A 14,558-nucleotide genomic window follows, 5' to 3' on the forward strand; every position below is an offset into this window, starting at 1 on the left:
CGTTTTTATTTTTTTTTATTCTGGGATTTATTTACCTTCTATAATTAAAACATTGTTGCCATCACTGGCGCTCCCAGCTCTGAGGTCGCGGCCGGCTGAAAGCAGGTATCTGGGGTTTGTTTAGCTTCTATAATTGAAACTTTGTTGCTTTCGGGCTCAGAGCCAGACCGTGGCAGGCCGGGAACCTTGGCTTCCTCAATCACTGGAGCAAGCAAGCCTCATGTTCGCTTCAGCTGCGTGGCTGCCGGCCGCCATCTTTGTTGGCAGTTAATTTGCATCTCTCTCTGATTAGCCGATGGGAAGCACAGTGGAGGTACGGTTAATTAGCCTTTTTGTCTTTTATTAGATAGGATTTTTCTTTGGTTTATCACCCCTCTCCCTAATTCTTCATTGCCAACAGCCCAACTTTTAGCTATTCCCATTGATCACATTAAGTGGATATCCTACCAATATCCAATTTATTTTGTTCTGTGTAGACAAAATGTAAACAGTGCCTCTTTAAGGTCATAGTTAGGTGATGTCATTAAAGGTAAAAATTCTTTTAGTCCCATTCCATTTTCTCTTTAGTCTAAATCCAAATCTTGCCCTAAACAATTTCAAAAGATCAATTCAGAGTAGACTGAGGTTGAGTGTCCTCATAGAGTTATGTCCAAGAACTAGTCCTCTATCAACTGCTGAAGGTCAGCTTAGGCTGCCTGAAGGCTAGTGAGCCCAGCATGGAACAATAGCAGGAAAACAGAGTTCCCTTCATTCCTTAATTCACATGCAAGTAAGGTGCCAATCAAGTGCTGACAAGCATGGAGAAACTGAAATCAAAAGTGGGTAGAGATGCACTTTCAAAAGGAACAGTTTTCACACATTTCTAAGTGAGGTTTTGAATGGTGGTTATGTACATACCACTAGTAACATGGAAAAGCAAGTAGAAGTAATTATAACAACACTACTTTTATATCAGCTGAGATGATTCAATAAACTAATAAAATATATTTACTACAATTGTTTAATAAAAATATCAACACTCTCTTTGACTAGGAAAAGACATATGAATGCAAATTGATTTATTGAGCGCAGCAAACAGGGAAGGTAAGGTGAGCTGAGATTAAAAACTCGTCATTAAGTAGGAAAGCTAACACATTTCCAATTAAAAGAAAATTTTAAGGCTGCTTGATCTTGTAAACTATCACCTAGGAAGACAAGAGCAAAAGACTCTGAAATGTCCAACAATGGAAGCAATGGAATCACTTCATCAAAGTGGCTGGTGAAAGAGATGATGAAAAAGCTTACAACTGCATTGTTTTTTAATGACAGTTAATTTCCAACAAATGAGATAAAACTTAAACAAGTAATATAGGCAAAAGTAAGTTGCAATATTTGTAGATGTCTTTCTGAATGAATTTGGTAAATGTATTCTGATTTTGACAACTAATTCTATCAAACAATTTCTAACACAGAAAAATGTAAGTCTTATAATGATGGTTTAATAACAGTTACTTTATATATTGGCATTATTTTTTATATTGACATTGTTTTAAATAAGATAAAGATAACATTGGGCAGATATGCTACTTTTAAAAATTGATTATCAATTCATAAAATAAGTAGCTCTTCCCTTTTGCCTCTAATGACTGAATGTTGGAATTGCTTCCAGAGCTATCTTATCAACAACCATTCTTACTGGAATCGCCGAAGTTTAGAGAATTGGAAACTTGAGCTGTTACCATCTGATTAAAAATAAAAGCTGTGAAAGGCATATTTTTAGCATCACTTTTCTCATTATTATAGTAAACTGTACACTGTCTTTATGAGGTTGGACTTGATCACATTCCAAGATTTACTACCATAAAATGAACATTGGTTTTGAAAATAAATCTTGTAAATAATGTATCCTTCAGGAGAAATTCAATACTTTAAGGCACAATAAAATCATAAATTATGTTCTCAGTTTTCAAAAACAATAATTAGCAAAATATGAAAGATCTGCAACATTTTGTGCTCTAAATTTAGAAGTAATTTATTTTCAGATATATATTAGCAACACATTTAATTTTAAACTATAATTATAAACAATTTAAATTTAGTAAGCTGCAGGATACATTTTAGAATATGTCCTAACTGGTACCTTCTTTTCAAATAGTAAGCACTCTAAATAATTGCATATATTATTGAAGCTCTACTATCTACACAAGTTACATTCAAAATACATTTTCTTAAAACTCACGACCTAAACAAAAAGAATGTAAATTTACATGAGAATGGTAGAAAAACAATCTTCATACATTCAAACATGAAGTTACAACTTACGACTATTCCATAAGGAGTGTGTGTGTTTGTGTATGTGTGGAGTTTTTTTGTTTTTGTTTTTTTTTTAACTGGAGTACACCTTTATGACACTTTTAAAAAGTCTAACTTTATTGAAATCCAAAGGACTTAATATTTGATGTTTATAACATTTATTAAGACAGAGATCTAAACTATAATTGAAGATGATCAAAATTTACTTTCTTATAAAGTTAATAGTAGCATTTTAATTCTATGTAAAATAATTTCAGATATTACAATTGTTAAAAAATCCTGAGAGAGTGAATATTTGTCAACATTTTTAACAACATGACTTTTCCCCTAAGAATATTGGGAGAATAGGTAATATTATTCAGCTTTAAGCAAAAGCAAAGGGCTGAAAAATATTTCAATGTCTTTTTGTTTTATCTTTATCAATGTTGAATTTTAAAAATCCTTTTGAAATTAAGTAGAAACATAATGGCTTTATATATTAATCGACTTTTGTCAAAATTTATGTAAAACTTATCAGTGCACAATATTATGTTTTTTATAGGAATCCATATCATTAGGCCAGAAACCACTTTTTCTTTAGTTGCCACCATCTAACCCCATTACATACCCCCATCTAAGTTATTTCACAAAAAGTAGCAAATACATGAAGTTGAGATAATCATTAATGTTTAAAAACCTAAACAAGGTATATTCCATTAAATGGACTTCTGACGCCTGGTGTTGCCTGACAGATATGTGATGTGCCAGTGGTTATATTATATTCCTCCTCCCATGCATACACCTCCTGCTGAGACAGCAGCCTACAGAAGCTGACCCCACTGAGACCATCTTGTCTCTCTGACAAAGCTCCTTTTTAACTTCTTACTTACTGGTTACTTCCTGTGATGGAGGAAAACTTTAGCTCAGCTTGTGATAATTTCACAGGCCCTGAGGACCCTGACCCTAAATAGCCTCAAGGTCAGAAGTCAAGTCTTGTTCTGAAACATCTGTGTGCTTTATATTAAAGTGGAACAAAAGTAGAGAAATATTCACCAGTGTGTGACAAGAAGGACAGGCAAAACACGAGTGACACACTAGTCATCTGTTACTCTGGCATCTTAAGTTTATTTTAAAAACTGTCCAAAACTTACTTAAATTCCAAATATGATGTACAGAAGATTTTTATAAACTGTCTTAAATAGAGAGAGAGAGAGAGAGAGAGAATTGATGTGTTACAGAAATCTTAAATTTGATTAGTCTTACAGGCTTTCAGACATATTTTATTACTCTGTCAATAAAATATGTTTTAAGTCATTTAATGGTGTGCAAAGAAAACACAAGCTACATATATGAAAGCTGTGTGAGTGTGTGTGTATGTGTGTGTAGGATTAAAAGAACGATTTAAAAGAAAACATTCACATTTTAAAAAGTTATCAGAACAGTTTGTTAGCTAACTTAATATTTCCATTATATATTAAAATAAATTCAATAGAGGTAAAAGTACTTGAAATCATTTCTAAAAAGTAAAATCAATTGAAGAAATAAACAATTTAATTCATTTCCTGATCTTAAGAGAGCATGAGCATTTGAAAATTTATATCAGCAAAATTATTCTCTGGTGTCACCACCAGTTATATCTAAACTAGAAGCCTGGTGCACAAAAAATTGTGCACTGATGGGGGGGGTTGCGGGGGTCCTCTCAGCCCAACCTGTGCCCCCTAACAGTCTGGGACCCCTCAGGAGATAACCACCTGCTGGCTTAGGCCCGCTCCCCTGGTGGCAGATGGCACACCCGATCCCGCGGTGCCTGCCCCGTCTCCCCTGGTCACATACGGCAGGCCCAGATCCTGCACTAGGATGGGTGGCAGCTGGGGATCTTGCTGCCGCCTGCCCCCCACCCCCAGCCCCGGGCCGCAAGGCAGGCCCAGATCCCACCCTAGGGCAGGCGGAGGCTTGGGATTGTGCTGCCGCCTGCCCTGCCCCGCACATGGCAGGCCTGGATCCCGCGCTGGGGCGGGCGACGGCTGGGGATCGTGCCGCTTGTGCAGGGAGGTGCAGCGGGATCTGCCTGCAGTATGCAAATTTAACGACCATCTTTATTGGGTTAATTTGCATACTCTTCTGATTGGCTGATGAGCATAGTGAAGGTACGGTCAATTAGCATCTTTGTCTTTTATTAGTGTAGATCATGTGGGTAAGCAATAAGGTGTGGGGAAGTTAAAAAGCCATGGAAATATATCTAATTTCCATGAAAAGAGAAATATATAGCAAAGCTTAGAAACAAAATTAAGACCACTAATGCTGTGACTGTGTTCAATGTCTACTTGAGGCTACTGGATTTAAAATTATCAAATGGACTTTAATCAAATTAATCACTTTATTGTAGCACTGGTACCTTCCTGTGACATAAGGGGTTATGGGCATAAAGGCACAAATTCTTCAGCAGTGTATTTTTAATACTGATTATATCTCATTAATCATTCACATTGGTACTTGTAATATTGCAGATAATACAGACAAAATTCAGAAATCTTGATCATTTTTTCTATCATGTACATATAATCTTAACTCAACAATCAGATTATTTTGAAATGCAAATATTTTTGCACCCAACAGAATAATGGAAGCTTTCTGATAGTTTTAATTACATAGATTCTGACCAAGTGCTAACTTGTAGAGATAAATCAGGTAAAGGTTATCAAAATATCAACCAATGGACATAGACCACAGACAATACGGTGCTGAAGGCCTGAAGTAGAGCAGGGGCAGGGAAGGGGCTAGATGGGGGTCAATGGGGGAAATAAAGGGACATATGTAATACTTTCAACAATAAAGAATTATTTAAAAATCAAAATATTCCCAAATATTCAAAGGGTCTCTTGAAATTTTTAACACTTTACAGATATATGTGTGTGTGTGTGTGTGTGTGTGTGTGTGTGTGTGTGTGTATGTCAATGATATACACATAAGACAGGAAATATAGATATTATAAAATGTATAGAAACTGGGGCTATAATGTATAAATTAAAAAGTTATGATTAGATAAGGAACAGGCAAAAAGCGTTCTGATTAGTATTTTAAAGCTCTGCCAAAATAAAATAATTAAGTATAGTCTTTTTAAACAGAATAAAATTATTTACTCAAAAGACAGTATTTTCATCCACAATAAAGTGATTTAAAGCAATTATACCAACAAAAAGGGAATGGAGGCGATAAACCTAAAGAAAGTTTGGGGATTAAAACTAGAGTTAAACGTGCACTTACTAGTTCAACAAAAGCAAGTCCTCCATAGCTGTGAGCAACAAAAAATACATTCTCAGCTGCCGACTGGGCTATGAAATGGTCCCACACATAGATCGCATGTTCTTCAGGAGAACCATTTTCCTGTAAAAAAACAAATATCATATATGAAATACTGTATCTAATTACTATCAGAGTCATCAAAAATTAAGTTATGTGCTTGCTTATATAGCATAAGAAATAAGATGGTTATGGCTTATTCAAAATAATAACACAAAAGGACTACTTTAAAAAATTCAAATTAGAAAATAAATTAGTATTATACTATTATTAAAATATTCCTAAACTTAACTGCTACTATAATCTTTTGAAACGGAATATTAAAATAAGCACATTGTTGAGAGAATAGTGCATTCTTGGTATATCTGAGATATTAAAATGTATCTAAGGATATTCATTGCAAAGCAGAAAATTATAGTGGTCTTATGATAAAACTGTAACACTAAAAAATTCAGGTATAATTCTATATGTGTATCTGAAAATATTTATATTAAATTATTTGAACTATACATTTTTAAGTGTCTCTGTAAGCTGAAAATAAGCAGAAATCAGCAACAAATATTTTTCTATTTATATCATTTAAAATATACATTAAAAAAGAAATTTTCCATACAATTATTTTTCTAGAACTGGGAGAAATCTAAACATATAAACCCAAAGCCTTTCATATTTCCCTAAATTGTTAAACCTTAATGCATGTATGCATGCTGCTTTAATTCCAAAAGTTTTATAAGAACTTCATTTTCTTGTGTTTATTTCTATAACGGACACATATTGTGATAAAACCTGAATAAGGTGAAAAGGAAAAAAACAAAACCTAAAGAGCTAAATAATACTGATTAGAAAACAAACTGCTAAAAACTAAACATCATGAAAATATTTTGTACAAATATTTCCTGGAAGCTTTAACACCAAAAGATAAATTCCCTAAGAAGGTCCATATGAATTGTTTCACTTGCCACCTAAAAGCTGTTGTTCCCTAATATCTATCTCTGCCCTAAATTTCTCTCGATAGCTGCAGACCAAGTCATTTCCTCTGGATGTCCCAAAGATAATTCAAACCAACCAATTCAACACTAGGCTAACAACATCCTCTGTGAACCTATGTCACTGTTTTTGCTCCCGACCTCCAGCTGAATTCTGAGAATCGTATTTTATTTCTGTCTTCCTCAAACTCCACATATAATCAATCATTAAAATGTTGTTGATTCTGTCCCCAATAGTCTCTTAACCCATCCACTTCTTGCCATTCTCATTTCCTCTGGCTTAGTTCAAGCCCTATCACTTCACACGTTGATGCTGGCAATGGTCTCCAGCCCACTTTCCCTGCTTCTAGAACTGGCCATTTAAATGCTCCTCTGTCTAGTTCTGTAGTGAGGACAACTTTTCAAAAATGCAATATGATCACGTTGCTACATTACTCACTTCCTGCTTAGAGCCCTTCAAAATTTCTTCATTACCCTCAGAATCAAGTTCGAACTCAGTATACATGACATTAAGACCTCTCATGATCTGGCTTCTGCCTTGAACTATGTCTTACTATTGCCCTGCAAAACACAATGATCCAAAAGACACCCATTTCCCACTATGAGAGACAACAGAGAGCACTCTTTGTGTTCCAACTGCAGGAAGCAACTTGCAGTAACCTATCTGCGCCATACTTTTCTTGTTTCTGGACTATTTCCTTTGGTTCCAAAGTGACACCTGTGCCATGCCCTCACTTCACTCACCTCCTTCACCTACATAACTACTACTTATCTTCAGGGCTCAACTGAGGCATCACTTTCTATCAAAAGTCTCCCTAATTATCCCCCAGGATAGGTAATGTCCCACAATAACATCTGCACATGCTCCCATTATTGCACTGAATGATTTCTATTGCTAATTGCTTGCTAGATTAGCAAATTCTTGAGACCAAGAGCTGTGTCTTGTTCATTAAATCTTAGGGTAATAAATGAAAAAAATATTTATCTTCAGGATGATTACTTACAAGTTTGTAGTCATATACAGAAATACAAATTGTATTCGGAGAACAGGTCTAAATTCAGACAATCCAGACAAAACCCAGATACCTGGTCTTTATAGTTTTATCTCACAATGAAAGAAATGTATAGGGAATATAGTCAATAACATTGTGATAACTATGTGTGGTGACAGGTGGGTACTGGAAATATCGGGGAGGGTGGAGACAATTTGTGAAGTATATGACGTACACCTGAAACCTATACAAAATAATACTGAAAGTTAACTGTAATTGAAAAATAAAAAATGCAAAAAAACCCATTTCCAACACCACCACCACCACCCCAAAAGAGAAAGAAATGTAAACACAAAACAGATGGAGTTTCTACATGCTATGGCTGGCAGAGCTAACACTCTTAAAAACCTGTGATGGTAATAAATTTCTTTTATGAATTGACAGAATAAAGACATATAGATTAGATTATTCTGTTCCCATGATACTCTGTATTGGAAGTGGGTGTGTAAGGACAAGAAGAAGCAAGCCATGATCCTGCTCTTTAATGTGTTTGCAATTTCGTGAAGGTGTTACATAAAGATATAAGGGGCAGTAGTATTTGAGAAGTATTACATTCCCTACTCCTGACACCAAGTCCAATGGACACATTATAAATCCATATGATCTGACTTCAGTGAGGTTCTCCCAGCTTTCTTCTCACAATCACCAATTCTTTGAGAACCTACCTGTCCCATCCTTTCCATTCCCACCTCAGTTTGGGTCCTCTTACAATAGATTCCTAAGTAGTCTAATTTCTTCTACTCTTTCCCTTTAATCCTGTCTTTGTAGCCTTTCTTCTCACTATTTCCTGAGACGTTATATAGGCTCCAGGAAAATTTGGTTTTCACATTAACAGTCTGTAAACGCTAGACAAAACTCTATCATGGAATTCAGTCTGAGATCTCACAGATAATGCAGTTCAGGTAAGACAAAACCTAAAGACAGAGAGCACTTTCAAGGCAGCATGTTCCATAATCCACATATATAAAGTGATAAAGACTATAAATACTACTCGGGGTGGCAGAAGAGTGAATGGAAAGGGATGGAATGAGTCATTGCAACAGAAGAATTAGCTAAACTTTGTGACTCACTGCATATGAGGGAAACTGTCAAACAGGCCCAAATGACCCATCTATGACTAAAGAAGAGCCAAGAACAAACACTTCTTTCCACTGTTCACATATAAAAACTACTGTTTTCAGAGATTAGTATTATCACTGATTCTTTTCTATACTATAGGGGAGACAACATCTGTTTAATAATGGCCTGTCAGCAGTAGCAAAAAGAAACCTCAAGTATTCATGGGCCCTAAGTACTTAAATATTTTCAGCACCACTCTAAGATCATTGCATTATTCATTAGTTTTAGGTTTTAAAAGCAAATTTTCTAAAAAGTTAAAAACCGATTGAAAAACGTCTACAATATCCCCTTATGGGGGTCATCTATAAGCGCAAGTAAATAATTTGGGCCACACTTGACAGCCATTGACCCTACAAAATACAGGGTAGAAATGACAGGTTGCCTTTAGGGCAATACCATTGGTGAGAGCCTCACAGCAGTTCCAGTAGCAGCCCACATGGACTTCCAGGAGTTATGCCCTTTGGTCAGGGGGTGCTAGCTCAGCAATGAGGGAACCAGACTTAAAAGTCTTACAGCCCACAGAAGCCAATACCTCTTGCAAAAACTCCGTAGGCATGGCTTCCCGGGTTCCTGCCTCTTTGGAACATGCCCAATTACAAGAATTACTACCCCCGGGGAAGATCAAAGCTGTAATAGTATGTGTAGTCTATATCTCCTTCTAATCCAGTTTACTGACCCAAAGTGATTTTCTACCATAGGCAATGTTGCCTACCAACCACTCACAGTGGATGGTGTGGTATCTTTCCCAGATCTCCTTTTAGTTATATGGCACTCATTTCCTGAGCTGTGGGAGTATTGGCCCTGATTAGCTTTAACTGAGGCACTGACTAGGAATTGTTCTCACCCAAAGAAAGTTAAATTGCCTAAATTAACAGTCCCACTTCTGAGGCAACTTATATTCAATGACTGTTTGCGATGATGTGGATCTATAAGGACCCTATCTCTTGCCTCAAGAGCCATCCCAGATGCAGAGGTCAGCATAGATTTGGATGAGGCCTTTGTGGTGACTGTATGGCAGGGCAGTTCAGATCCTCCTTCGAAATTCCTTCCCCCCTACTCCCTTACAAGTGAGGATCCCAGGAAACTCCCCAGTGAACTTCCAGCATGCAACTTCGCCAAAATCTGTTACCTGGGAAACCCAATTTAAGACACTATCTTATCAGGTTACCAGGGACAGAGGTAGAAAGTTAACTGAAGGTCAGATTCTCATCTGACAGATGGGGAAAGGATTTTGCCAACCTTTGACACACAACATCTTACAAGAAATACACAGAAAGTATTTACATCTATATGCATGCCTGTTTGAAACTACTGCAAAATATTGTTGGCTTACGTTTACCTGTCAGCTCCCCTATTAGTTATGGTAGGTTAAATTTATTCCTGTACTATTTCATTGGTTCTTCTCTATCCTGCTTTTTCTTTAATTTGCCAAGTCATTTCTCCTTCCTTCTAAAATATAAGGTTTTAAAACCAGATTTGGAGTTAGATACTCTTTCGAATTCAAACTATAAATACAAGGCATTCTACAGGCATTTAATAAATGACTAATGATGCAGGTCTAATGGCAATGATACCATTGACAAAATATGAACTGAGTTTCAAAAACCAAGACAAAGAAGTATTAAACTCCATTTAGGAATCAAGCTTCTAGTAATCTGTAATGTGGCAATGATAGATGCTCAAAGATGTTCATCATTGTCTCAGTTATAAAAGCAAAAATCTGGATAAAGCTTAAATTCTAGTAATGCAGCAATAAATTTTAAGTAAATTATAGTTTATCTAAGGAAATATTATATAGGTATTCAATGAGTTTACAAAGTAAGACCCGCAGTTCATCTAATTTTATATGTGTTATAATTCACTAAGTGAAAAGGCCCGAAAAAGACTAGAAATCAAAAATATTAAAACAGCTGAGCTGCCTATAGTTTATGGGATTATGAATATTTTCTAATTTTAACTTCTTTGCATTTTTCTGAACTCTCCAAAATTCTACAAACGGCATGCTTTTTATAATAAAACAAGTAAACAAAAAATCAAATCCTACTGAATGGTTACTGTTGGCTTCTTAGGGAGAATCAGCATCTGAGCCGCGTCTCTGCACCTTCATGTACCAAATTCTAGTACCTGGTCCGAACCCACCACACATTTCCAAGGAGCATATCAAAAGGGCTGCTTCAAATAGGTTTAATTATGAGTAAGAACTGATAGCTAAAAGTTTGATAATAACTAAACAGAAAAGCCAAAAAAATTAGAAAAGCACAGAGTGCGCAATAGCCTGAGATACCTGTTACTGAGCAATGAAGAGCAGTAATGCTGTTAAAGCCCAGCAACTAACAAGAACAGTAGTGATCCTGAGACATCAAAGGAAAGTTAATGATGCTATGTGAATTCCATTTTTTGAATTAATTAGTTTTATTCAAAAAATTTTAAAAAAATGATAAAGAACATAAACCTCAGTTATCAAAAACCTGGTTTCCATTATGTGACTATTTCCCAAGGCTTTCAAAAAATGATGGCTTTTTACTATTCACAGTGTTTAAGAGAGCCAGATCCCCATATTTCTAAGATGTAACACATTCTGCCAAATATTTACTGCCTCTGACAACAGTTAAGCACAATAACGGTAGCACAGGAATTAATATACCTGGAGTGGTTTTTAATATATATTTCTGACATACTACATTACTAAAATCACAGTTTTATAAATGAGGTGATGCTGTTCCAAGGTAAATTTGTGTCATTCCAACCCGCAGCCCACATTGTGTCCACATCATTATTTATTTATAAACCATAATCCAGCAGGTGTATATTACCAGCAGTGTATTTTGAGACTAAACAGATTTCAACATGAAAGACTTTCTAATATGCCTCAATTACAGAAATGCAAACATACTAAATCTATTCTACAGGTTCTCCATGAATTTCACATTAGAGTTCATTTTGTATTGAGTAACTTCAAGCTGGATGATTTTAGAATATGCAAATGCACAAAGTGCATGAAAAGAAAATACGTAAATCCATTAATTAGACTTTGCTGGTGGCAGAATGCATAGGACATTTAAACTGTGGAATTCAGCTGTATTTAGAGTACAGGTTGAATTTCCTGATGTACTCTTGCCATCATTAATCGTTAAATGCCAAATAGAATTGATGCAGTAACCAAAGCCTTATCAACTATGCCAGATTCTACTACCGAGGCATTGCAAGGTCTGCATTTATGATGGACTACCTGAGCTGATAACACATGGAATTATCTAAACAACATTTGCATATTTGTGTAATTATTTCCTAAGGTTAATTAGCTCCTGTAAAGCACTTCGCCCTTTGAGACTGCTTACAGTGACAGGTTCACATATTTTCTGAACCATTGCCAAATCTGACAGATTTTCCTTTCGCTTACCTGTTGCTACAAAGTTCTAAAGTAAGTGTGTTCCTATAATACATGCTTTAAACTTATAACTGATTTTAGGCAAGGTAAAATAAAAATGTAATGGTTGTAAAAATGACCAATTTTAAAAATTAAACTTCAAGATTATTTTATTTTACTTCATATAATTCGTTCTGTAGTTATACTGGTAAGCATTATCTACTAAGAAAATATCTTTATGAATAAGAAAAAATCCACTGTTTTTTACTTTAACACATACCTATGTCACTGATTTCAATTGTGTCACGTATGTCACACTACTTTAACACATACCTATGTCACTGATTTCAATTGTGTCACGTATGTCACACATACACATCCCACTCCACTCTACACCAGCTACCTTTGTTCAACCATTGAAAATATCATCTGAAGAAACAATAATATAAATATTTACCTTTTATGATAAAATTTACAAGTAAAAGTTGTTTCATTTAAAAAGCTAAGACTTTTCAATAAGCAAAATATAGCTCAATAAAAATCCAAATGGAAGGTAGATATCCAAGGAAGATGAATTTATGAGGATGCAAAAATATAAGTTACCATCTTGCACACATAGGTATAAGATGAAATAACATTTATATTTTTAGGAATTGGCCAGTAGGGTACCCTCCCGAAGAAATGAAACACAAATACCATATGGCCCTAATTCACAAAGACACACAGAAGGGAATTTATGCTTCAGCTTTAAACTTTTAGATTATTCTGCGATTTAAAACTCCGTTGTACATGAATAACACGGACATTAGTGTAGAAAAAATACATTCATAAGAACAGTTGTGGTTAAAATATATTTAATAATGTTACATGAGTTGTAATGTAATTTTAATCCAGTAAAATAATTTGGTTTAAAATTTTCATTTTGGCATATTTTAAATGTGCTGTCTTTTACAAAGTGTGTGCATTTGTGTTTAATGATGATGAAAGGACCAGGAGTATATATGAATGCATAAAATCTGATGGTATAGCATACATATAATGAAAACATCTTCAAAAATAAAGAACCATTATTTGGTCTCTAGTATTAAATTGAACCATGCAAAATTACCCATAGTAGATATTTTTTTATCTTAAGAAGGCCATTTTATAAGATTCAACTTAAACATAATGAAAATAGATAAAAGAATCTATAAACTGGAGATATCTTGAAACTATAAATTTTCCCTATCTTTTAGGTATCAAAATATTGACAGCCATCATCTTGATGATAGATTCAAGTCTACAGTACTTGTCAATATGGCTATATTAATAATTATAAATTATTATGAACAGAACCCACTCATAATGAATATAACTGACATAGAATCAGTATTCAGACCCATATCAAGCATATTTGAATTTCAGCTATTTCATGCCTAACATATCCAGAAGTAAACTCTGCATTACTTTCCAACTCCCCGGGGCCAGCGGAGCAGAGGAAAGCCTCATGGCTCGGCTGGAACCCAGCCAGAGTGAAGGCCTGGGTGCCGGGTTCCGGAGGAAAACCGGTGCCAGCAGCCAAGGGAAAGGAAGGCCTATTGCACGAATCTCTTTGTGCAACAGGCCTCTAGTCTAACAATAATTGTCCTGCCCACACAAAAGCCTCAGCTCCTACAGTGTTCTCCCAAATTGGGGCAAGGAAAACAGACACTCAACAGTCATTGGAAACTGTTACCCTCCAAGAAGGAAGCACAATTATGGGCCTGGTGGTTCTCTTCCCTTGAAATCAATGCCAGGAGAGAGGAATTTGGGGGATCTGTGGCTACAAGTGCTGTCAGCCATCAACACTTAGAGGAGATGTGGAAATGAGTGCTTCAGTCTTGTGGGGGTCAGGGTTGAAGCTACAGTAAAACTACAACCATCTTCTTATATAAAAACCCTGGGTGTAACATCACGACCCGAGGTGCGACCAACTGGAAGGAAGTCAGTCCTGCAGGGGTTGTCTTGGAAAAGGCTGCGTCCTCTTCCAGCTGTCTCCTGGAGCTGTTTCCCCCAGAGGGCGAGGTTTCAGGCAGGAATCCGCCCTTAGAGGTGAGCCTGTAAGTACGGAGTCTGGGTTGCCTTGCCAAGGGCTGTACCCTCCCCCAGCTGTTTTCCGGAGGCCTGAGGGAAGAACCCATCCTCCGAAGCCAGGAGCGCCCAGGGGCAGTCAGTCCTGGGTTGCTGAGGCGGAGGTCACGGCATGGTAGAACTCTGGGTCTGGCCCAACAGGTGGCCTGGCCGGCCTTCAAACCAGACCCTGGCAGTAGGGAGGAGGCAGCCCCATTCCTCACAGAATCTGCTGTTGGATAGCTTGCTGTCAGTGGCCTGCCAGCCAGGAACCCCATTCACCTGCACCCCGGACCCTGACAGGAGGGAGGAGGGAGCCCCATTCCTCATGGAATCCACAGGTGGCCAGCTTGCTGTCAGGGGCCTGCCAGCTAG

At 36.5% G+C, this 14,558-nt stretch overlaps 1 protein-coding gene across 1 annotated transcript in view; it reads right to left on the bottom strand.

Moving 5' to 3' along the window:
* FAM172A (family with sequence similarity 172 member A) overlaps nt 1-14,558 on the bottom strand; it is a 253,346-nt gene that overhangs the window by 44,567 nt on the left and 194,221 nt on the right. The window contains exon 8 of the mRNA XM_015571579.1: nt 5,536-5,655. Within this exon, the coding sequence (XP_015427065.1) occupies nt 5,536-5,655 (120 nt within the window). The remainder of the gene's footprint in view (nt 1-5,535; nt 5,656-14,558) is intronic.

The sequence above is a fragment of the Myotis davidii genome, unplaced genomic scaffold, assembly GCF_000327345.1.
Source record: "Myotis davidii unplaced genomic scaffold, ASM32734v1 scaffold44, whole genome shotgun sequence".
Lineage (NCBI taxonomy): Eukaryota > Metazoa > Chordata > Mammalia > Chiroptera > Vespertilionidae > Myotis > Myotis davidii.